The sequence below is a fragment of the Bubalus kerabau genome, chromosome 3 (genome assembly GCF_029407905.1).
Source record: "Bubalus kerabau isolate K-KA32 ecotype Philippines breed swamp buffalo chromosome 3, PCC_UOA_SB_1v2, whole genome shotgun sequence".
Classification (NCBI taxonomy): Eukaryota; Metazoa; Chordata; class Mammalia; order Artiodactyla; family Bovidae; genus Bubalus; species Bubalus kerabau.
The window spans coordinates 106,194,412-106,217,246 of NC_073626.1; the positions used below are offsets into that span (position 1 = coordinate 106,194,412).

General features: G+C 37.8%; 1 protein-coding gene across 4 annotated transcripts in view; it reads left to right on the top strand.

Moving 5' to 3' along the window:
- GTDC1 (glycosyltransferase like domain containing 1) overlaps positions 1 to 22,835 on the top strand; it is a 384,670-nt gene that overhangs the window by 61,904 nt on the left and 299,931 nt on the right. For all 4 annotated transcript variants that reach the window (XM_055572676.1, XM_055572674.1, XM_055572677.1 and 1 more), the window contains exon 3: positions 11,482 to 11,685. In XM_055572676.1, the coding sequence (XP_055428651.1) occupies positions 11,482 to 11,685 (204 nt within the window). The remainder of the gene's footprint in view (positions 1 to 11,481; positions 11,686 to 22,835) is intronic.

Genomic DNA, 22,835 nt, shown 5'->3' on the forward strand with positions numbered 1-22,835 from the left:
GCAGTATATTATTTACATAATAATAATATTGTTATTTAATGCAAAAACTACCAAGATTAGAAAACGGAGGCATCTTTTACTTAGGTTATATCATATGCCTGGAGTGAAGCTCAATGGGAAAATATGTGAATATGGGGTTAGAAGCACTGAGTTTAAACCCTTGCTCTATCACATTAAAAATTTTTGTAATTAAACATTAAAATTTTTAATTTTTTAATTCTACTTTATTATTATTTTTTATTGGACTATAGTTGCTTTACAATATTATGTTAGTGTGTGCTGTAGAGCAAAGTGAATCAGCTATATGTATACATGTATCCCCTCTTTTTTGGATTTCCTTTGCATTTAGGTCACCACAGAGCATTGAGAGTTCCTTGTGCTATGCAGTAGGTTCTCATTAGTTATCTACTTTATAGATAGTAGTGTATATATGTCAATCCCAGTATTCTAATCCATCCTACCCCGCTTCCTCCCTTAGTGTCCATATGTTTGTTCTCTACATCTGTGTCTCTATTTCTGCCTTCTGAATAAGTTTATCTGTACCATTTCTCTGGATTCCACATATGTGTGATATTTGTTTTTTCTGTCACTTATTCTTTGATTCCAGTAGTCTCTATTTCTTCTTCTGTAAAAGAGAAGTGGTGGAACAGTGGCACCAGCCTTCCTTCCACCTATGATTTTGCAATTCACCCTGGCTTCTGCACATAGGTATCCATATCTGAATGGGTCATATAGCCCCATTTTCTCCCACTGAGCTGATTTGCAGCCTGTTTCAGGAAGGTGGAAGGCTTGGAGAATTGCCATCTTGAGAAAGCAAATGCATTATTCATCTTGTCAAACTTTTATCAAATGCATAATTGTTGGCAGAAAGTATTTTTAAAATGCCTTTTTTTCTTCCCCATTAAATAAAAGCCTAATTACTAAATGTGGAATGGGATCTCCAGATTGATGATGAGGGAATTGGTTTCTCATCCTACTTCCATGTCTAGTATTAAACTAGGATGACAAGAGATCAAACAGAATAAAAAACTGTAGGTGATTTTCAAAATTCATGGATCTCACAGATATTCTCTTAGGCCTTGAAACTTGCTTTGACCTAGAATTCAGTTGCTTATGGTATTTCTCCCTCTTCTTTAATCACAGTTACTTCTGTTGTATTAGTAGGTTAGGATAAACACATATCTACATGAAAATAATTTATTCATTTCAGTAAATTCTGATTTCTGTGAACAGCAAGAAAAAAGAATAAATATAAAATGTATTCAGATGTACTAGCTATTTGATTTAGTCTAGGCTTCAGGAATAATGGAAATCATTAGTAATGGGTATAGTGCTGCTTCCTGACACTGATTTGCTCAGGACTGGTGTTAAGGTGAAAGCAATGTTACTTCTTTAAAGGCAGAATCAACTTCCCATTTCCTCCTAATCTTCAGTTCACCTTTACAAAAAGCTTAGTGACATTCACTCTGTAGCAGATCCTGGGATAGCCCTTTGAGAAAACAATGACATGTTCCCTTATCTTCCAAATTTTTACAGCCCCATAGGAAGCAGAATGCAGAAATAGAGTGAAAAAAGTCTGATGATACCGTACAGAGGAGAAAACAAGTCATGTTTATGAAATGTTCAGGGAGATACTTCATAGAGTTGGTGATTGATGTGCAGAAATTGTAAGAAAATTTCATCAGATGAACTTGAAGAAAAGACTGATAGAAAAAAGATAAAGATGTAATGTCACAGAAATATCAAATAGCTACATGAGTGTGAGTGCTTGATGTTGCTCCGATGACATTGGGGAAGTAGAGGAAGAGGATTGAAGTGGGAGAAGGGGAAGCAAGGCTGCAGTGAAAAGAAAGGAATAGGCCTGAAAAGGAAGGTCATAACTGCCATGTCTAGTGCCTTGGATTTTGTCCTTAGGTGATGGAGATATGGAAGGTATGTGAGCTTGTCACTTCATGATCAGATTTGCATTTTGGATGACTATTTGTGGCTGGATTATGGACAATGGTGTGTTGGGAATCAGATTGCGTGGTGGCATGGAGACCCAGTTAAAAGGGTAATGCAATAGTTCAAATGAGTGATGACATAATTTTCTGGTATAAAATATTCTATTGATTCATAAATTTGCTGCCACATTTTAAAATGTCAGCAAATTGAAAAAATCTTAGTATTCAGTAGAACTAATTCATTGCTGGTTTTATAGTTTAAAGTTATTCATGAAATTGATAGCAATGAAAAATTGAAAGAAGGTTAGTATTTTGTCAGAATTAAACCAGTATACTCACAAAAATTTTCAAAGTTATAATTTTGCTATATAATGTTGAATATAACTTTAAAAAATGTAAGGTAATGAACTTGTAATATATATACATATACATACATATATATATACACACACACACACATCTAGTTGTTAGTGGAAATTATATATGTGTGAAAATAAGTGAATAATAAATCATAATGTTGGTACGGGTAGGTATTTGTTGAATTTGCATTTGATATTGATAGTTATAACCAAGATTTTGTGTTAATCCAAGTCATGGCATAAGTAATGGATATTTTTGAGCAGAAAGTTATATCCCAAATCTAGAAAGAATGAAAATATTTGTCATGGAAAATTAAATAGCCATATATGCATATAAGATTATAATTTTAAAAGAGCATGTGTTAAAAGATCATTGCAAATCATATATTTGGAACAGCATGCTTGAAAATAGCTTTAGATTGTCTCACAAATGGTGTAGCATATAAATCTTACCAAATTTGCTTCGGGTACATAAATCCTCACTTAGTTACCACAACAAGAAACAAAAGTCAAAGTTGATGGAATTAGAATATCCGTAGCCTTGTGCGGGAATAGAATTTTCTGCCACATCTTTTTCAGTATGAATTTAAGACTTAGAAAAAAAAATGTTGCTTTTTAAATACACAGTTGTATACAAGTTATTATAAATATTAGGCCGTATGCCCCATGATCAAATAATGAAATAATGATCAGTTTCTGTTGTACATTATTTTCAGTTCAAACTAATGCTCAGGATCGGATTTCATGCCTTACTGTTAGTCAGACTTTTCTTTATTTATGTATAATATTATCAGTGCCTATAATTTTAGGATTGTGAGTTTTTTGCACTACATTTGATATCTGATGATTTATCAGTCTTCAGAGATTACATTGAGACTTTAGAGGTTAGGATGTATTTGCTATGAATGACTTTTATGAAATTTTAAAAAATAACCTTTTCATAGGATCCGTTTATCCTTGTCTCTCTGCACTGCCCCCCCACCCCCCCACCCCCGCCCAATGTGATAATAGAATGTTTTATAGTACTTTGAGGAAACTTTTTTATTCAATAGCAAAATATATTTTTACTGCATATTTCCCTTAATAGGTTCTGTTAGGGGAATCATTGATGACATGTTTCAAAGCAGAAATCTTTTCATGCTCTTTATTTTTTATTTTACTATTTAATGAGATTTCAGGTATATTTTAACAACTGGGGTTTCCCTGATGAATCATTAAAATAAGTGAGTGGGCTGGAAAGTAGCATGAACTTTTTTCTTAGTGCTACCCTATTTTACTCTGCTGGGTTACTGGTTGCTTTTTAAATAGAACCTGGGTGTGTTGGAGCTGGTGGGTGGAGGTTCAGAAGGGAAGAAGGGAAAGGGTCAGTTAGAAAATACCAGGTAAATCTCTGATAGTCTACTGGGAAATCCGACTCAAATTCTACTTTCCTCAATGTACTCCATTTTGTATTTAAGCTCTCTATATTTGCTCTGCCAAGCTCAACTTTCCAAATACTGTGTATAGGCAAATACAAAATATATTTCCAGCAGTTGATTGAAGTTTAAGGTATTAAGCCATATGTGGATTAGCCTGTGGAATCAATTTCTCATGTGTGTGGGATTAAAACCATTAAAACCCTCATCACTGAAACCATACCTTCCCACAACCAATAGTGCTAAGGTGTCTGTGGAATATTTTAATACAACAGGTCCTCTGATTTAAAATTGTTACTTGGTATTTGGTTGGAAAATTATTTGAATATTATAGGTAACTGCACTGATATCATATATGAGGACTAGTTATGGGATTCTAATGTGACTTGGGTTTAGTTTTTAAAAATCCACATGAGATATTTATACATAGTTCATCTTTTTCGATGTCAGTGGCATATTGCAAATTTCCTTTAGCTATTACTGTTGAAAGCAACAGCAACAACAAAACTCGACCACAGCAGCTGTAACTGCTAGAGGAGGTAGACAGAAATGTGGTTTACCTTGAAAGTGATAATGCTTAGTGAATAAAGCACTTGGGTCAAGCTTAAAATAAATGCAGGTATAATGACAAAGTTTTTAATACAAATTTTAAAATATTCACAGCATTGGTTTCAAGCTACTTTTGTTCTTGGTGATTTTATCAATGCATTATTATTTTTAATTGGGATGACTCTAATGGCACCTTTTCATTTTGGTCAAAATATTTATATGAAATACTATCATAATGTTTCATTTTGTATTCCCTCACATTCTTAATGGTGAATGTAAATTTTTTGAAAGGTAGGTAATTCTCAGATCATTTTGACCTCTGAGGATCTTAAATAAAACTTGAAGTGGTTTAAAATTCCAAGCTATCACTTTGACTCATTTTATATTGCTAATTTAATATTTAGCATTTAACCATGTATCATTAAATCATAGTATTGATAATGAATTAAATTTTCATAAAGCTTTAATAGTGTAGCAGATTCTCATTCATCTGGTGTCACTGGGGGATAAAATATGCTGAAGATGAGGTTTTTTTTTTTTTTTTTAGAACTGAAGCTTACTTATTTAAGCAGGAAAACTTAAAAGTTGTTAAAAACTTATCTGAGACATTTTTCACACTCTTTTAGGGAATATGAACAGATTGTCTATTTACTCATAAAATATCATCATTCTAGTGTCATGTAGAAAGGACATGGGCTTTCTGTTTGGTGTTTATTCTCCAATGTAGGAAGTTTTTTGTTTGTTGGTTTCTTCCTTTTAAAATACCGCACTCCTAATTTTGTTTTTTTGTTTTTTTTTATTTTATTTTATTTTTTTTTAATTTTATTTTATTTTTAAACTTTACATAACTTTATTAGTTTTGCCAAATATCAAAATGAATCCTAATTTTGATATACTTACTCTGTTTAATTGTTTCAGGCTTATCATCTGTGGTAGTACCTGTACTAATACTTTAATGGATTCATAAATCCAGGCACCTCAGTAAGACATTTGGCTACCTGTAGGCTCACCAGCATCTTTTGGCAAATACTTGATCACAGCCTCCTGCCATGGAGGGAAGCCTCTCATCCTCTGGAGCAAGGACTTTCAGTGTTGAGGCCCTGTTACTTCTGCTCCCACTCACTCACTCTCCAGTAGCCGTTGCTATAGGTGCAAAACTGTCTGTATTACTTCCCTGGTGTGCTCATAAGCACCTCTAGTGTCAGGGTGACTATTTGTAGTTTTCTGAGATTATTGCTAAAATGGGTAAATGGTGTATTCCCTTTATCTTTTAGTAAATCCCAGCATAACAGCAAAGGTTCTTTTTTAACGTGGTGTTTTTTTTTTTCTTTTTGAACTACTGCTCATATGTTTCCAGCAGTGTTTCTAAAACAAAGCAAGCACAGTGAAAGTATTTGAGCTGTTCTTTAATGTGCTATAATGACATTTGGTTTGAATCTTATGTTTAAAAATCAGCTTCCCCTCTTTTGCTTGCACCTAATGGGAATCATCTTTCTGCCAGGTTGTGCTTAAAGAAGACTACAAGGGAAGAACATATTTCCTTCTTGCCACAAACATTGCAGTAGAAGTAAGTGGGGAACTGCCAGGATATGTCTGTCTCCACAAAACAAGCAGAACAAATTTCCATGAATCAAAGCCACTAAGTATAGTTTTCAGAGATGGTAGGACATAGTTACTTTCCCTCGAAAAATACCCCAAATGCAGGCACACCCTTTGGCCACTAGAAGAATGTTTCAGTAAACGCTAGGTCAAACCTGTACATTTCACTCTTCTAACTGAGCTATTAAAGGGGTGGAAATCTACTATAACTATAATCTTTTTTCCCCTTTTCTATTTTTCAACCTCCCACATGCTTGATGTTCAGTTCTGCTTACTGAGTGTCTTGAATCTGCAGCGGCACCTACACGCACTGCCTCCACAGTGGCTGATGGTTTGCAGATAACTCATGATTCAGACCCATAAGAAACATCTGTAACTGCAGGGCATGATATGTGCTCTAGATTAATCATGGAAAAGGACAGAGTAATGAAGAATCAGAATACTTTTTTTTTTTCCGAATATTAATGTTGCTTTGAGATTATATGAGTGGAATATTCTCTAGAGTGGTTTATATCACCTTCTATCACTTGGGGAAGTATCTCAGGTCATTTTTATAAGAAACTCTTAGAGACCTTTTAAGCATATACACCTTAGTGTGACTAGGTCAGAGGAAATAAAGCAAGATAGTAGATACATGTCATGCAATGCAGTAAGCAAATTAATGTTAAACTGCTTGTATTTTTTCTTGAAAATCTTGATATGATTTTAAAAATTGCCTTTCATTAGTTTCTCTTTTGCTGTCTAGAAGTTTCAATCATTTAAAGGGCAAATGGCTACCATTTTGTTAAACTTTGGAGGCTCTTTATTAATGTACTGTATACAGCATCATACAGGTGAAGTCTCCAGACAACCTGAAAAAAATAAGCTGCATAACTCAGTTTCTGAGCTTACTTCTTCCTCACACAATCTGCAGTACTCTCAAATTCATATTTAAAATACAAGCTGCTGAAGAGGAATGGTTAATACCCAATTCAGTTAAGTTCAGTCACTCAGTCATGTCTGACTCTTTGCAACCCCAGGGACTACAGCACACCAGGCTTCCCTGTCCATCACCAGCTCCCGGGGCTTGCTCAGACTCATTTCCATTGAGTCAGTGATGCCATCCAACCAGCTCATCCTCTGTTGTCCCCTTCTCCTTCTGCATTCAGTCTTTCCCAGCATCAGGGTCTTTTGCAAGGAGTCAGTTCTTCCTATCAGGTGGCCAAAGTATTGGAGTTTCAGCTTCAGCATCAGTCCTTAAAATGAACATTAAGGACTGATCTCCTTTAGAATGGACTGGTCGGATTTCCTTGCAGTCCAAGAGACTCTCAAGAGTCTTCTCCAACACTACAGTTAAAAAGCATCAATTCTTCGGTGCTTAGCTTTCTTCACAGTCCAACTCTCACATCCATACATGACCACTGGAAAAACCATAGCTTTGACTAGACGGACCTTTGTTGGCAAAGTAATGTCTCTGCTTTTTAATGTGCTGTCTAGATTGGTCATAGCTTTCCTTCCAAGGAGCAAGCATCTTTTAACTTCATGGCTGCAGTCACCATCTGCAGTGATTTTGGAGGCCAAAAAAATAAAGTCTGCCACTGTTTCCATTGTTTCCCCCATCTATTGGCCATGAAGTGGTAGGACCAGATGCCATGATCTTAGTTTTTTGAATGTTGAGTTTCAAGTCAGCTTTTTACTCTCCTCTTTCACCCTCATCAAGAGACTCTTTGGTTCCTCTTCACTTTCTGCCATAATGGTGGTGTCATCTGCGTCTCTGAAGTTATTGATATTTCTTTTGGCAATCTTGATTCCAGCTTGTGCTTCATCCAGCCCAGAATTTCTCATGATGTACTCTGCATATAAGTTAAATAAGCAGGGTGACAATATACAGCCTTGACGTACTCCTTTCCCAATTTGGAACCAGTCCTTTGTTCCATGTCTGGTCCTAACTGTTGCTTCTTGACCTGCATACAGTTTTCTCAGGAGGCGGGTAAGATGGTCTGATATTCTTACCTTTTTAAGAATTTTCCACAGTTTGTTGTGATCTGCAAAGTCAAAGGCTTTGGTGTAGTCAATAAAGCAGAAGTACATGTTTTTTGGAACTCTCTTGCTTTTTGTGTGGTCCAGCAGATGTTGGCAATTTGATCTCTGGTTCCTCTGCCTTTTCTAAATCCAGCTTGAACATGTAGAATTTCTTAGTTTATGTATTGTTGAAACCTTGCTTGGAGAATTTTGAGCATTACTTTGCCAGCGTGTGACATGAGTGCAATTGTGTGGTAGTTTGAGCATTCTTTGGCATTGCCTTTCTTTGGGATTGGAGTGAAAACTGACCTTTTCCAGTCTTGTGGCCACTGCTGAGTTTTCCAAATTTGCTGGCATAGTGAGTATAGCACTTTCACAGAATCGTCTTTTAGGATTTGAAATAGCTCAGCTGAAATTCCATCACCTCCACTAGCTTTGTTTGTAGTGATGCTTCCTAAGGCCCACTTGTCTTCAGACTCCAGGATGTCTGGCTCTAGGTGAGTGATCACACATCATGGTTCTCTGGGTCATGAAGATCTTTTTTGTATAGTTTTTCTGTGTATTCTTGCCAGCTCCTCTTCATATCTTCTGTGTTAGTTAGGTCCATACCATTTCTATCCTTAATTGTGCCCATCTTTGCATGAGATGTTCCCTTGGTATCTCTAATTTTCCTGAAGAGATCTCTAGTCTTTCCCATTTTATTGTTTTCCCCTTTTCTTTACATTGATCACATAGGAAGGCTTTCTTAACTCTCCTTGCTATTCTTTGGAACTCTTCATTCAAATGGGTGTATCTTTCCTTTTCTCCTTTGCCTTTTGCTTCTCTGCTTTTCTCAGCTATTTGTAAGGCCTCCTCAGACAACCATTTTGCCTTTTTCCATTTCTTTTTCTTGAAAATGGTCTTCATCTTTGTCTCCTGTACAATGTCACAAACCTCTGTCCATAGTTCTTCATGTACTCTATCAAATCTAATCCACTGAATCTAACACCCACTGCCTTTCAATTGCCTATTCTCCTTTCCTTGGTGAATAGGGACCTGTGATTGAAAAGAACTCATTTGAAAATGCTGGAGGATTCTATCTTTACTCCTTAAGTTCCCTGGTGGCTCAGACTAAAGAGTCTGCCTGGATGCAAGAGACCCCGAGTTAGATCCCTGAGTTAGGAAAGTCACCTGAAGAAGGGATTGGAACCCACTCCAGTATTCTTGGCCTGGGGAATTCCATGGACAGGGAAGCCTGGTAGGCTATATAGTCCATGGAGTTGCAAAGAATTGGACATGACTGAGTAACTAACACACACACACACACACACACACACACACACACACACTGCTGCTGCTGCTGCTAAGTCGCTTTAGTCATGTCCGACTCTGTGCGACCCCAGAGACGGCAGCCCACCCGTCCCTGTGATTTTCCAGGTAAGAACATTGGAGTGGGTTGCCATTTCCTTCTCCAATGCATGAAAGTGAAAAGTGAAAGTGAAGTCATGCAGTCATGTCCGACTCCTAGCGACCCCATGGACTGCAGCCTACCAGGCTCCTCCATCCATGGGGTTTTCCAGGCAAGAGTACTGGAGTGGGGTGCCATCACCTTCTCCAACACACACACACACACACACCCACACCCAATTGGTTTAGCCTAATAACTGGGAAGGTGGGGGGATTGGTTGTGGTGCAGAGGCTGGGGGTGGAGGTGGGGTGCTGGTTGGGAAGTACCTAATTACTGTTTGTCAGCTACTGTGCTTCAATTTTATCCTCACAACACATTTCTGAGGTTAGTACTATTATCCTCATTTTAGAAAAGGTGAGACTAAGTCCTGCAATGTTAGGTAACTTGTTCAAGATCATACAGCTAGGATGTGACAGAGCTGACCTTTGAACCTGTATCATCCTGACCCAAGGATTCATGCCTTTCCCACATGAGGAACACTGCTTCCTATTTTGCATATAAGTGAAATACGTTTGTATTCTTCCCCCAAAATGCTCGTTGGATGATTTAGATATCAAGAAATAATTTTTCACTTCAGTTATTTCTTTGAGAACCATTTGAGACTTTCTGCTTTGAAATTCAATTTAAGCAGACATTGCCTTGACTGAGCAAGGTAAAGCACAGTTTTCTTAGGATCATCATTGAGTTTTGGGGACTAATAATTTTGTGCAGCAGCATTATTACAGAAAGCAATATGCTGCTTAATGAATGGTGTTTACTTAAGTCATAAAAGAGAATTCAAACGTGGAATATTTTTAAACAATGTAGTTGTTATACACTGAGTGATATTTCTAGTTTATTTCTTATAGGAAATAGCATGTAATTTGAAATGCATATATAAGTTTTTATATACATACATATATTTTTATTTCACTGAGCACATTAGCAAAAGTCATATTATTAAAGTAAAAAGTTGCTTGACAGCCAGTTCTTTGTGATGAAAATTTTACCACATCTTTAGTAGCAGTGTTACCTATTGCTCTTAATGCTTTTGTTGTTTAAAGAAAGATTGTAGAAACTTTGGTGTTCATAAGCATGTACCTTTACCTTATTTTTTCCATCTTCCTTTGGGGGTGGGATATTGATAATAGTGAGGAAGTGGCCAAGTGTCTCAAGAAATTGTATCCTAAAGATTTTTAACACTAGAGAGTTGATATTTGAGTATGAGTGTGTGTTCTTCCAGGGCAGCATCACAAGAGATCTTTAAAGATACAAATAGCAGTGATTCTATTTTATTGTGGGGAAATTGAGTTACACAATAATTAAATAATTGTTCCAAAATTAAACTGAAAAAAAGAAATCAGGAAAAAAAAATAAATAAATATGGATTCATTGGAGGCACTGGTAGCTGATGAATTGATAAATGGATTAACATGAGTGTTCCAGAATCAGAGAATTCCTGAACTGGAATGGGCCATACAAATGAAGGACTCTAGTAGTGGCATTCTTAGTTAGGACATGAGTTCAGTGACTGTCCAAGTCCAGACAGAACTGTAGTCCAAGGTAGTGCTGAGGTTACTGAGTCAGGGTCACAGCCATTCCATCCAGGAAATGAGACATCGCAGTAGGAGGGGACTTTAAACTTCCTGGGGTAGGAGAAGAAACTGAGTCATTTGGAAGTAATCTTAGGACATGAAGAAAACAGAAATCAGAAAAATAAACCATCTTTCTTTCCTCTTATGAACATAAATGGTATAAAAATATTGATTCCCAAATACAAATCTCATGTTACATATTTAAAAAAAAAGTGGAACAAGGGCTTCCCTGGTTGCTCAGTGGTTGGGAGTCCAGCTTCTGGTGCAGGTGGCGTGGGTTTGATCCCATTTTGGGGAACTAAAATCCCGTATGCTGCAGGCCACCTGAGCCCATGTGCCACAACGAGGGAGAAGTCTATATACCTCAATGAAAGATCCCACATGCCACAACTAAGATTTGATGCAGCCAAAAATGAATAAAAATATGTTAAAAGAGGGGAAGATACCATAAAATAAAAAAGAATAAACCTATTTAAAAATGTGTCTGTAAATGATTTTATTTGCTTTCTGGATATAGTATTTGAACATATTTATTTTAAAACAGTTATACATACATATATGTATGTTTGAATTTTTTTTTTTCTTAATATCTAGGATCTGTGAAGGTTTGAAAGGGCCAATGAGTATTCTCATCCTTGAGGCGTTCTATGGTGGGTCCCATAAACAGCTGGTGGATCTGCTTCAAGAAGAGTTAGAAGACTCTGTCCTTTATACCCTGCCTGCAAAGAAATGGCACTGGAGAGCAAGGACATCAGCTTTGTACTTCTCTCAGAATATTCCCACCAGTGAGCATTACAGGTAATTAAAACCCAGGCTGTGTCTCCAGCCTATTTCAAATGCACCTGTTCTAAGGAGCCTGCTACTCTGTTGGCCTCTGTGAGATTTCCTCCAACTGTGTAATTGGTCAGTATGACGACAGTAGCTATTCCTGTAGAGACAGCAGAGCAGCCGGGTACCTTGATATTCTGAGGACACCTGGCTGGTAGGAATGTGGCCTCATTTAGACCCTACATGCCTCTTCTCATTTGTCTTGTCCTTTTACCACATGCACATGTGGGTGTATGATGACAGTTTTTTGGCCTGAGATGAGAGTTGATCTTGTGCATACTTGTTTTTTTTTTTTTTACTTCCATAACCTCTCATGCCTCTTTGAGTGAGTATGCTGTTTTAGGGTATCTGCTCTGTACTAGGAGCTCAGGTTGGAAAGATGGATATGACCAAGATGAATATGACTCTTACAGGTTTTTAAAGACTATTCAGTTAAAGATGGATATGCAAGTGCTATGAGAGTATGAAAAGGGGAGAAGTTGATTTTGACTGTGACAAATTGGAGGTAGCTTTATAGAGTTGGTCACCTTTGCTTACTCTGGAAGGATGAATAGATTTGGGGACACAGACTGGGGTCACAGATCTCAGTTTTGAATTTTGCATCGTTAGGCAGTGGGAACTATGGGGACCTATTAGAAAGTCTCATGAGAAAAGCTGAATGGGAACTACCGATTCCATTTTAAGGAAACACGTAGAATGAAATCCCCCTGGAATATCCCTATTGCTGTGTGTCTCCTGATGGTTAAGTAGTAGATGATTATCCTACTGTGGTTTACATATCCATGTTCTTACCACGCTGGACCCTTCTGTGTAGGGCTGCATTGATGTCGGCAGGAGTGAGGAGTGCCAGACTGATAATGAATGGAGTTCAAGACAGGTTGTTAGAGTGAGGGCACACTGCAAGCTGCAGTGCCCACCTTGGCTTCAGCAGCCGTATCCATCTGCTGCTGCTTGTAGGGTGGAGCAGTGACAAGGGAGAGAGCAGCTTGAGATTTAAATGTAGGTTGCTGTGCTTAGTAGTAATTTGGGGGATTCAGAAAACAGCCCATTTGGTATATGAAAGCCATGCATCACCTCTGAGAATTCAGATTGTCGGATGAAACAGCAGTGAACACTCAAGCCATGTTGCTTGGAATTTAAAGGTAAAAACTGTTTAAGGGCATGTTGAGAATTTTGTATTTTTCTAATCTAAAGTGTATTTTTCCTTACATAATTTAATGTTTTATATTCTGGTGTCACCAAGTGAGTATTGTAGATTCACTAGTAGTATTAGAAATTTCAATGCATGTATCAATAAAAAATCTTAAGGGCAATGACAAGCCTATTGCTGTGTTAAGATCTGACTGTTTATAGTTGCTTTCACATCTCATTTAATTGTGTTTTTGCAGCACCATTTGCATTATATTACTTAAGGTCAAGTGATCAGGTTGGCTTTATGGCACATTTTTATTTAACATTACCATTTGATATAATACATTCATATGTACCAAATGATATGATACATTTGTACAGTGATTTGAACATTGAAATGAACCATTTTTCTATCTGCTATTAGGTTTCGTTTTGATTATGCAGTATTTCTGAATGGAATTATTATATCACAAATATATGTGTTTGGATAGCATGCAGACAAACACTTCTGTGCGCATGGCTTTCCCACTGTTTGAGGTCTGAAGCATTTGAGGATGAACATCATATTGGTTTTTGAAGCAGTCTTATTTGGGTGGTAGGTTTTTGGAATATGATAATGTATAGCCATAAGCTCCAGATCCTATCAGCGGTATCTGGTCTTTCAAGCTCAACCATTTAAGCTGCAGTTAATGGTACTTAATAACCTAATCAGACTTCACTAAAAGATATACCTCACTAGTCTAACTTACAGTTATATTTGACTAGGGTTAACTTATCTACTCTTTACCAAATAACCTTTTCATTTTTAGAAAAATAGCAGCAGCTTGCAAACTTATACTAAGTTAAAAAAATATGCTCACTCAATTCTAGATTGAAGTGCAAGAATGACATTTTGTTATACCAGATAAATCTAATCTCTCTAGAGACTTTTAAAAATATGAAATCGTCTTGATTTCTGTTTGCTTACTCTTTGTACATTTGTCAAATGAAGTCACCAAAATTCATAAAGATGAAATGAGTAAGCACCAATATTGCATACTAGGCAAAAACTACTCTTAACTAGTAGGAATGTATCTGATGAGAACGACCTGGAATGTAGGTACACAGGTTATTTTTTTTTAACATCTGTACATGTAGTCATTGTTTTTATAAGCTTGTTATCTGGGTAATATTTTATTAGTAAAAGAATAAATTCCCCAGCCTAATTAATCAGTTCGATTTGCTTTATCTTGACGACGAAAGGAATACATCATGATTCACATTTAGAGCTGTTTAGTTTTTATTACAGATTACAAAAGCTCCGTGGTTAATTTTTCTCAAGAGTAGTTTGGTAATTATTAGGTTATATTAAAGCTTTGCCTTCTGGAAACTTCACAGAATGCAGAAAAATGTTTCTGAGGATGGGCCTCAATTTCATGTTCTGAAATGTATGAGTCATTTGTCCCAGGATCAAGCATTTCTACTTTCTTAAAATATACCTAGAGTAGGCATCAAAGGTATTTCATTCTTTTTTCCTTCTTTACTAAAGAAGTATCTTTACTAAACTGAAAGAATCAGTCTTAACTTAAAATCATTTTTTGTTCACTCTCTGATGCTTGCCATTATATTTTAATTCCATCTGAGGTATTATAGCAGATACTGATCATTGCCCACTTAACTGCCCTTCTTCCTTGTTGACAGAGTCAGTTTTCTTTGGGGTGGCTAAGTACCCAGCACTTGGGAGTTAAGCTTGACAGACCTGAGTCAGTCGTGATGAGCCCATTCTCTGGCAGATTGTCCAGGCTTTGCTTTGAAGCTAGTGCTGGATTCTGGCAAATTTTGATTTAAGTAGATGACTTCTGGGGTTTCTTCCAACTCAGTTTTCTTTTTTTTTTTCGTTTTATAAAAAGGGAAAGCCATCTCCCCTTCCCTGTGTTTGACTGCGGTTATGATCTCTACAACTGGGAGGCGACAGCTGGAGGACACAACACCGGGCTGTCAGCAATGTCTGATGAAGGGCTGCGAGGCTGTAGCTCCTTAGTTCTCTGAAAGCCCTCTCTGTCTAAAGCATGTGGATACATTTTGTAAAATGAAATACATTTCCTTTTAAGTTCATAGCGAGCACAGTGAGAGAGGACCCGTAGAGGGTTGTGGAAATTAGGGTGATCACCTAGCTTTGAAGCTGTTAACAGGTTAACTGAGTTGTTATATGTTACATTCTTGAAATGAAATGTTGGGCAGAGTTAACCTGAATTAGGAAGCTTTCCATATCCTCTTATCGGAACCTCTCCAAGACAAGGGACCAAAAGTAAGGTGACAAACAGTGTTATTGGATGCTATCTTTTGTACCAAGAAAGGAGGTTCTAAGAACAGAGCAGTGGAAGAGTGCACTGGAAATGAATGAAGAGAGTTGCCGGGCCATCAGTGGAGCAGAGGCTGTCGGTGCCCCACCCACTCCCCTCCTCCTTTCTCCTGCCTCGTGGGCCCTGGTCAGCTTCCTGCTGTCGGTCTCATCAGCCCTTTGCCTGCAGAAGCAGCTGTGGGCAGCATGCCCCAAGCAACCCTCCATCGCCCCTCAGATGAAATCATGCTCAAGTGTGAACACTAGAGAAATCATTAACCAAGATTCCTCCAAACCCTGTAAATCAGGAAATAAAAGCATAATTCTAAATAATTCATGGGTCACAGAAGAAATTATCGTGGATACTAAAAAATAGAACTGAGTCATAGTGAACGTACTGCATGTCACAATGTGGGTTGCATCTAAAGTGACAAAGCCACATCGTCTTTAATAGATTTATTATTATTATTGTTATTGTAACTGTGACATTCAGGACTTTCTAAAGCTTATGGCTGGGGGAGGGTAGGGCCCCTCTTACTTGAATCTAGGCATAGTACTGGGAGGGAAAAATAAAAATAGCAAAAAATAGTGAAATTGAAAGCACACACACACACACACACACACACACACACAAACATATGGGCTTCCCTTGTGGCTCAGTGGTAAATAATTCGCCTGCCAAGCAGGAGATGTGGGTTTGACCTCTGGGTTGGGAAGATCCCCTGTATAAGGAAATGGCAACCCACTCCAGTGTGTTCTTGCCTGGGAAATCCCATTGACAGAGGGGCCCGGTGGGGTCACAAAAGTGTTGGATATGACTCAGTGACTAAACAACAACAACAAATATATATATATATATATATATATATATTTGGAATTATATATATATATATATATATAAAAAATGGAGATGAAAAATCTTTCCAGGTTCAAGGGTTGGGAGTAGAGAAAGGTAAAATCATAATGATAATCAGTACCAGTTAGGACTTGTATGGCTACAAGAAACAGAAAACCTACAAAACTGAGCACTTGATGTCATGTAACACAAGTCTGAAAGAGGCAAGGTAGCACTGTATAAACCAACCTGCACGGGGACCCAGTCCCTGTCTGTTAATGGGGAGATGTTTTAGTTGATGTGACAATATCTTTAAAGATTATAATTCCATTCAGATTTTCCATTTCATTTTGAGTAAGGTGTTAACAAGTTATGCTTTTCTAAGAAATTATCCACTTTGTCTAATTTTTCAAATGTATTTATTAACTGTTAGGAGAATTTTCTCATTTGGAGTGCGTCTCTAGCTTTTAGCCGTAGAAGTCACTCATCATTTGAATTTTCCTCTCGTGAGGTTTTCCTTTTTTAAAATTATAGGATAGACTCATGAAGACAGATAACATTCTGGTTTGGGATGCTCAGTACCTGCCATTCCCAAATTATCTTCAAACTGCTATACTGTGAAGTTCTCCACTTGGTTTATAAACGGCGGGAGGTAGCTTCCAGTACTGCCCAGCTCACTGTCCTTATATCATTATCAGTTGCATGCACTTCTTGGGGTTTGGATGATGTTCTGACACTGTGTAAATAATGACAGTAGGTGTGATACAGCATCCCATAGTCTGACCCATATGTGACTCTTGCATTTTATGAGAACTGGCTGAGACTTTTCCTCATCACTGTTGCCCAGCCAGCCAGCTTTCATATCCTGTAATGCCTAACTGTGGGATTCTCTCTCTCTCTCTCTCTTTTTTTCCTACCTGTCTGCTCTTGTGTCCAGGCATTGCACACAGCAGCTTTCTAGTATTTGTATGGCACTTAGGGCTTTGTTCACAATATCTCATTTTAGTGACCTTTCCTCTGATTGGTAGTATAAAACCATCTGGACTTGATGTTGAAAATATAACTGACCCAATGCTACAAAAATAGTGTAATACTGAAAATCAAATAACTGGCCATTCAGTCTCTGTTTCACTACTTTTCTCTGGCTTCCCCCTTCTCTCTCTCTCGTTTTCAAAGCCATGCACACATACATGAACGACTAACACTTAAATTACATACTTCATTGCACAACTGGAAATTAACCATATTACGTGCATCCTAAAGGAGAGTTTCCAGACTGTATCTTTTCTGCTTTTCTCTGTGTTTCTTCTTCAGTGCTGTCAAGAAGTAAAATATTCCAGTAGCAGGGGAAAAAAAAGTTTGCTTGTTATGCAGTTCGTAGTTTATTCTCACCGTTGACTGCTAATTCAAAAGTGTTTGTATAGTTAGTAGCATGCATTGTGAACCCACTGTTTCCAAAGAGTTAAGCGCAACAGTGCAACTTCAGATGCATGTTTTTAATACTCCTTCTAGCATATTTTAAAGATAAAATAAAATTTTGCATTTAAGATTCTATATAGCCCCCAGGTAACAGTGCATCTTTATGTACAATATTATTTTAAACAGACCCTTACCTTAAAGACCTGTGGGGTAAATCTTTCATATGTTTAATCTTTTGAAATCTGACAACTGTATTTTAAAAGACAAACTCGATGTTTTATTAAACTTTTACAAAGGAGAGAAAATCATTATTTTTAATGAAGGACATGGAAAAGGCAAAAAAAAAAAAATTCCCTAAATATCCTTAAGTGGATGAAAAATCATGCTTGTTTAAAAATGTTTTGGCTGTAGAGTAAGGACCTTCATAATTTTGCTTTTAGAAGTAACAGGCTTATTTTTTATATAACAATTGAAACTGTGAATCGAATCTTAGAGTGCTTCTAATCTAGTTGTTTTTACTTATTTTCATTGTACTTCCACTCCTGACATTTGTTTATTGTAGAAGGTGTTTCTGCTTTATTAAGGTCTTAGTCAATGAAATATGTTTGCGTTAGGAGCTCTATAGGTGAGCACAGAGTTCTGGCATCCTTCCCTTCTCTTAAGCCACCTCTCTTAGGAGAGCTTTCATGCTCACCGACTTCCTTGGAGAAGGGGATGACAGAAGATGGGATGGCTGGATGGCATCATCAACTCAATGGACATGAGTTTGCACAAACTCCGGGAGATAGTGAAGGACAGGGAAGCCAGGCATGCTGCAGTGCATGGGGTCGCAAAGAGTTGGACACAACTGAGTGACTGAAGAACAGCAAGCCGACTTTGGACACATTGTCCTGTTTAGTAAAACCAATTATTCCCCATCTTTCCTTAGTTTATACTTTGTGGTTCTTTCACATGATGGACCTGCCAGCCTCCTGACCAGCCAGCCCACAAGAATAACTGCAGGCAGAAAGCAGGAGGCCTTGTGCTCACAAAAGTGCTGCATGTCTCTTTCATTATCCTATCTTTCTAAAGAACATAATCCTCTATTTTAGTAAATTTTTTTTCCTATAAACAGTCTTTCCTGTGTTTCTCCTTGCTTACTGTCTCATGCTGATCATCACAACTTAATACTCCCTTTTTAGGAGAAATTCCTGTGATTGAATATAAGTAGTTGAGAGAAGGTGGGGGAAGGATGGTTTGCCCAAAATTTCCCCCAGACTGGTTTTCTTTTGGCTCTTTTCTAAGCATTTTTCCATTTTACCCCCTTCATCAGCATGTATTAAGAATTTATATTAATGTGTATATGTGGAATCTAGAAAAGTGGTACAGATGAACCTATTTTTCTGGGCTCCAAAATCACTGCAGATGGAGATTGCAGCAATGAAATTAAAAGATGCTTGCTCCTTAGAAGGAAAGTTATGACCAACCTAGACAGCATATTAAAAAGCAGAGACATTACTTTACCAACAAAGGTACATCTAGTCAAGGCTATGGTTTTTCCAGTGGTCACGTATGGATGTGAGAGTTGGACTATGAAGAAAGCGGAGTGCCGAAGAATTGATGCTTTTGAACTGTGGTGTTGGAGAAGACTCTTGAGAGTCCCTTGGACTGTAAGGTGATCCAACCAGTCCATCCTAAAGGAAATCAGTCCTGAATATTCATTGGAAGGACTGATGCTGAACAGAAGCTCCAATACTTTGGCCACCTGAGGTGAAGAGCTGACTCATTTGAAAAGACCCTGATGCTGGGAAGGATTGAGGGCAGGAGAAGGGGACGACAGAGGATGAGATGGTTGGATGGCATCATTGACTCAATGGACATGGATTTGGGTGGACTCCGGGAGTTGGTGACGGACAGGGAGACCTGGCGTGCTGCAGTTCATGGGGTCGCAAAGAGTCGGACACGACTGAGCAACTGAACTGAACTGATAGAGACACAGATGCCTATTATGGACATGTAAACATGGGGGTGGGGCATGGGGCAAAGAGGAGGGTGGAACAAATTGGGAAAGTGGCATTGACATATATACACTACCATGCAGAAAATAGATAGCTAGTGGGAAGTTGCTGTATAGCACAGGGAGCTCAGCTTAGTGCTCTGTGATGACCTAGGGGGTTGGTTAGGGATGGATGGTAAATGAGGTCCAAGAAGGAGGGCATATATGTATACATATAGCTGGTTCACTTTGTTGTACAGCAGAAACTAACACAACATTGTAAAGCAAGTATCCTTTATTTAAAAAAAGAAAAAGAGCCAGTGCCTAATCTAATACTGCTGATGGAAAGGCAGGTTTGACAAATGGGGACACACAGTGCTGATACTTAGTAAGCGTTTAGTAAACTCTGTTGATGAAAGACAGTTTAGTGCCTGTGTATCCAGTTGCTATACTAAGAGCTTGTATTAAATAATCCCGAATTAAAAACCATCAGTGACTTCCTCTTGCATATATGAGAGTCCAGATTACACCCAGGACTCATAAGGCCCTGCTTGCCTCTGCAACCTCATCTCTCAGCCCCGGCAACTCACTGCTCTGCTGTAGCAGTGACACTGGCCTGCCCTCTTACTCAGAAACAGCAAGTCTTTCCCGCCTCAGGTCCTGTTGCTCCTTGCCGGTCCCGTAGCTGGGTGCACTAACTCATGCCTGCTCTCCACACCTTTACTTACCTTTCCCATCCTTCCCCTTCTCAGAGAGGCCTTGCCTGATCACCCTGTCTCTACTTCAGCATCCTTTTTTTTCTCTCCACTCTGCAATTACATTGCATATGATTTGTAATTATTTTCTTTGTTTGATTTTTCCTTTGTTCTGTAAGTCCCATGATGACAAGGGGCATAGTTGTCTTGTTTACCATTTTTATCCCCAGTATTTAATATGCTTCTTAGCAGACAGTAGCTGTTGAGTAAATACGGTTGAATGAATGCTTTCATATCTGTGGTTTTGAAAATACAAAGTATAGTTGCAGTTGGCTTTGCTAATTTGCTGTTTTTTTTTTTTTCCTCTGCCTTCAGCACTACTAGAATCCTGTGTCCAGGGATATCATCTCCTACACAGAAACTGCTTAGAAACATTTAAGGGCCTGTGTATTAAGGGCCTCAGTATTATGGGATTAAACTAAAGAATTCCTTATACACTTACTCACTTATTTTTATGGGCTGTATTAATCATACCATGAAATCAGTCATCATTCATTATGTAAATTTTGATAATAAAAAATATAATTTTCTGGAATTTCCCCTGTATAAAAATGTTTCTGGAAAAACAGAAATGTTTCTTAGTTCAGGAAAGTTTATAGAATCTAGAATATGTATGAGATATTTTATAAAATTTCACATTATTGTATTTAAGGCTTTTTAATTTTGTTAGTGGCCACCCAGGAAGAGTGGGCTTTTAATTTATGGTGTGGAAGCTATAAGATAAACAAGAGATTAGAATTTGGCCCAAAGAAGTATTTAGCTTGGCCACCCAATTATTTAAGCATTTTTAATTTTTACTGCTTTTAAGACAGACAGACATTCTTTGTTTTGGTCACAAGTACAACTAGTTACCATTGCTTTATACTGACTTGTTTCTAAATTTATGTTACTTAACTGGTCCATTTAGGCCTTTGTGTTTGTGTCTCTGGTTTATACTCTGTCCAAGAATGCATCTTCAGATAATCTTAAATAAAATATATTTACATGTACATATACATGAAAGTGTTCATTAAAAGACTATAAATCACTCATGTTGGAAAGAAATAATACACTACTGTAGGATAATCAGCACTTCTGGGTTCTAATCCCAACTCTGCCATCAATTAATTGTTTGACCTTGAAAAGTAATTTTTTTAACCTTAAAGTCTTATTTTTTTCCATCTGTAATTAAAGATTTTAGTTTCTTCCATTGAGTTCTGTGATATTATAAATAAGGCATTAAAATCAAGATTAAGATTTAAGGAATTCTAAGACAAAGACAAATTTATTCTCTCATTCAACTTTGTTATCAACCACTGCTTTATTTAATATAGAAATTATTTTCTGTCTTGCTTGTATATCTTCTTGAACATTTTACTTTTATTTTTAGAATTAAGAGGCTTAAGCAATAAGTCTTTCCAGTAGTGCTTATATCTTTTAAGTTGTTCTGATATAACTTATTAGTTGTTTGGATATTCTGTTCCAGCCTCAGGATTTTATGATTATATTTGCTTTTTCAAAGAGAATGTGGCTAACCTTTGTGTTAGCTGTATGTCTTTACAGGGCATAGAACATAATACAGGTACACTAAATACTGAAGATGTTACTATAGACCTTACACAGAACAAACAATCTCTAAAATCTTGGTTTAACATAAACATGTTCTGAGCTAGGAAGAATTGTGGGACATCAGATTGGGAGGATAAGGCAGATTTTGTCTAGTTCATGAGCATTCTTGAATTCAAGGTTAAGAATTTAGAGAGCTTTTGCTTTAGGCTATGAGTATCCCTTGAGGGGGCTTCCCAGCTGGCACTAGTGGTAAAGAACCCACCTGCTAATGCAGGAGAGGTAAGAGACGTGGGATGGATTTATAGGTCAGGAGTATCCCCTGGAGGAGGGCACGGCAACCCATTCCGGTGTTCTTGCCTGGAGAATGCCATGGACAACGGAGCCTGGCAGGCTGTAGTCACAAAGGGTCACAAAGAGCCAGACACGATTGAAGCGACTTAGCTTGCATGCATCCATCCTTTGAAGGCTGTCGTACTCAGGACCCTGTTAGTTGCATATAATACACTCCAATTCAGAATCACTTAAACATAAGGGAAAATGTATTGGCTCATGTAACTGAAAGTCCAGAGTGACTCCAGGCAAAGCTGGATCCAGTGATTCATCAGGCCTCTTGTTTTCTTGACTCTCCTTTCCTCTGGTGTGGCTCTCTCCAAATGGATCTTTCCCAGAGCTGAACTTACCTCTCACCTGCTTAGTTACCCTATCTGAAGGAGTGTACCTCTCTTTTGACAGGTGAAACCAAAGTCCCAGATTGAGTGGAAGGACTTTTTTTTTTTTTTAAATTGTGTGTTCTTTGAATTTATTACTGTGACAAAGAACATTCAATGTCATGATTGGCCAGACCCAGGCTCACATGGCCACTATGGGGTTGACCTCCTCCAAACCTTTTGAACTGAGTGCAAGAGAGCAAAAGGAAATTGCACTGCTGCTATCTGAAGAAGAGGTAAATCACTCACTGTGATTTTCCTGTTTTGCAGGTAAATCACTCACTGTGATTTACCTGTTTTGCAGGTAAATCACGGTGAGTACTGCAGTCAAACATGGGAGTGAGGTAAGGAAAACTGTGTACAGGACAATTATTATAGCAGTATAGGATGGAGACCATGGAGGAGGGTAGAGATGGCTATTGGATTCTTA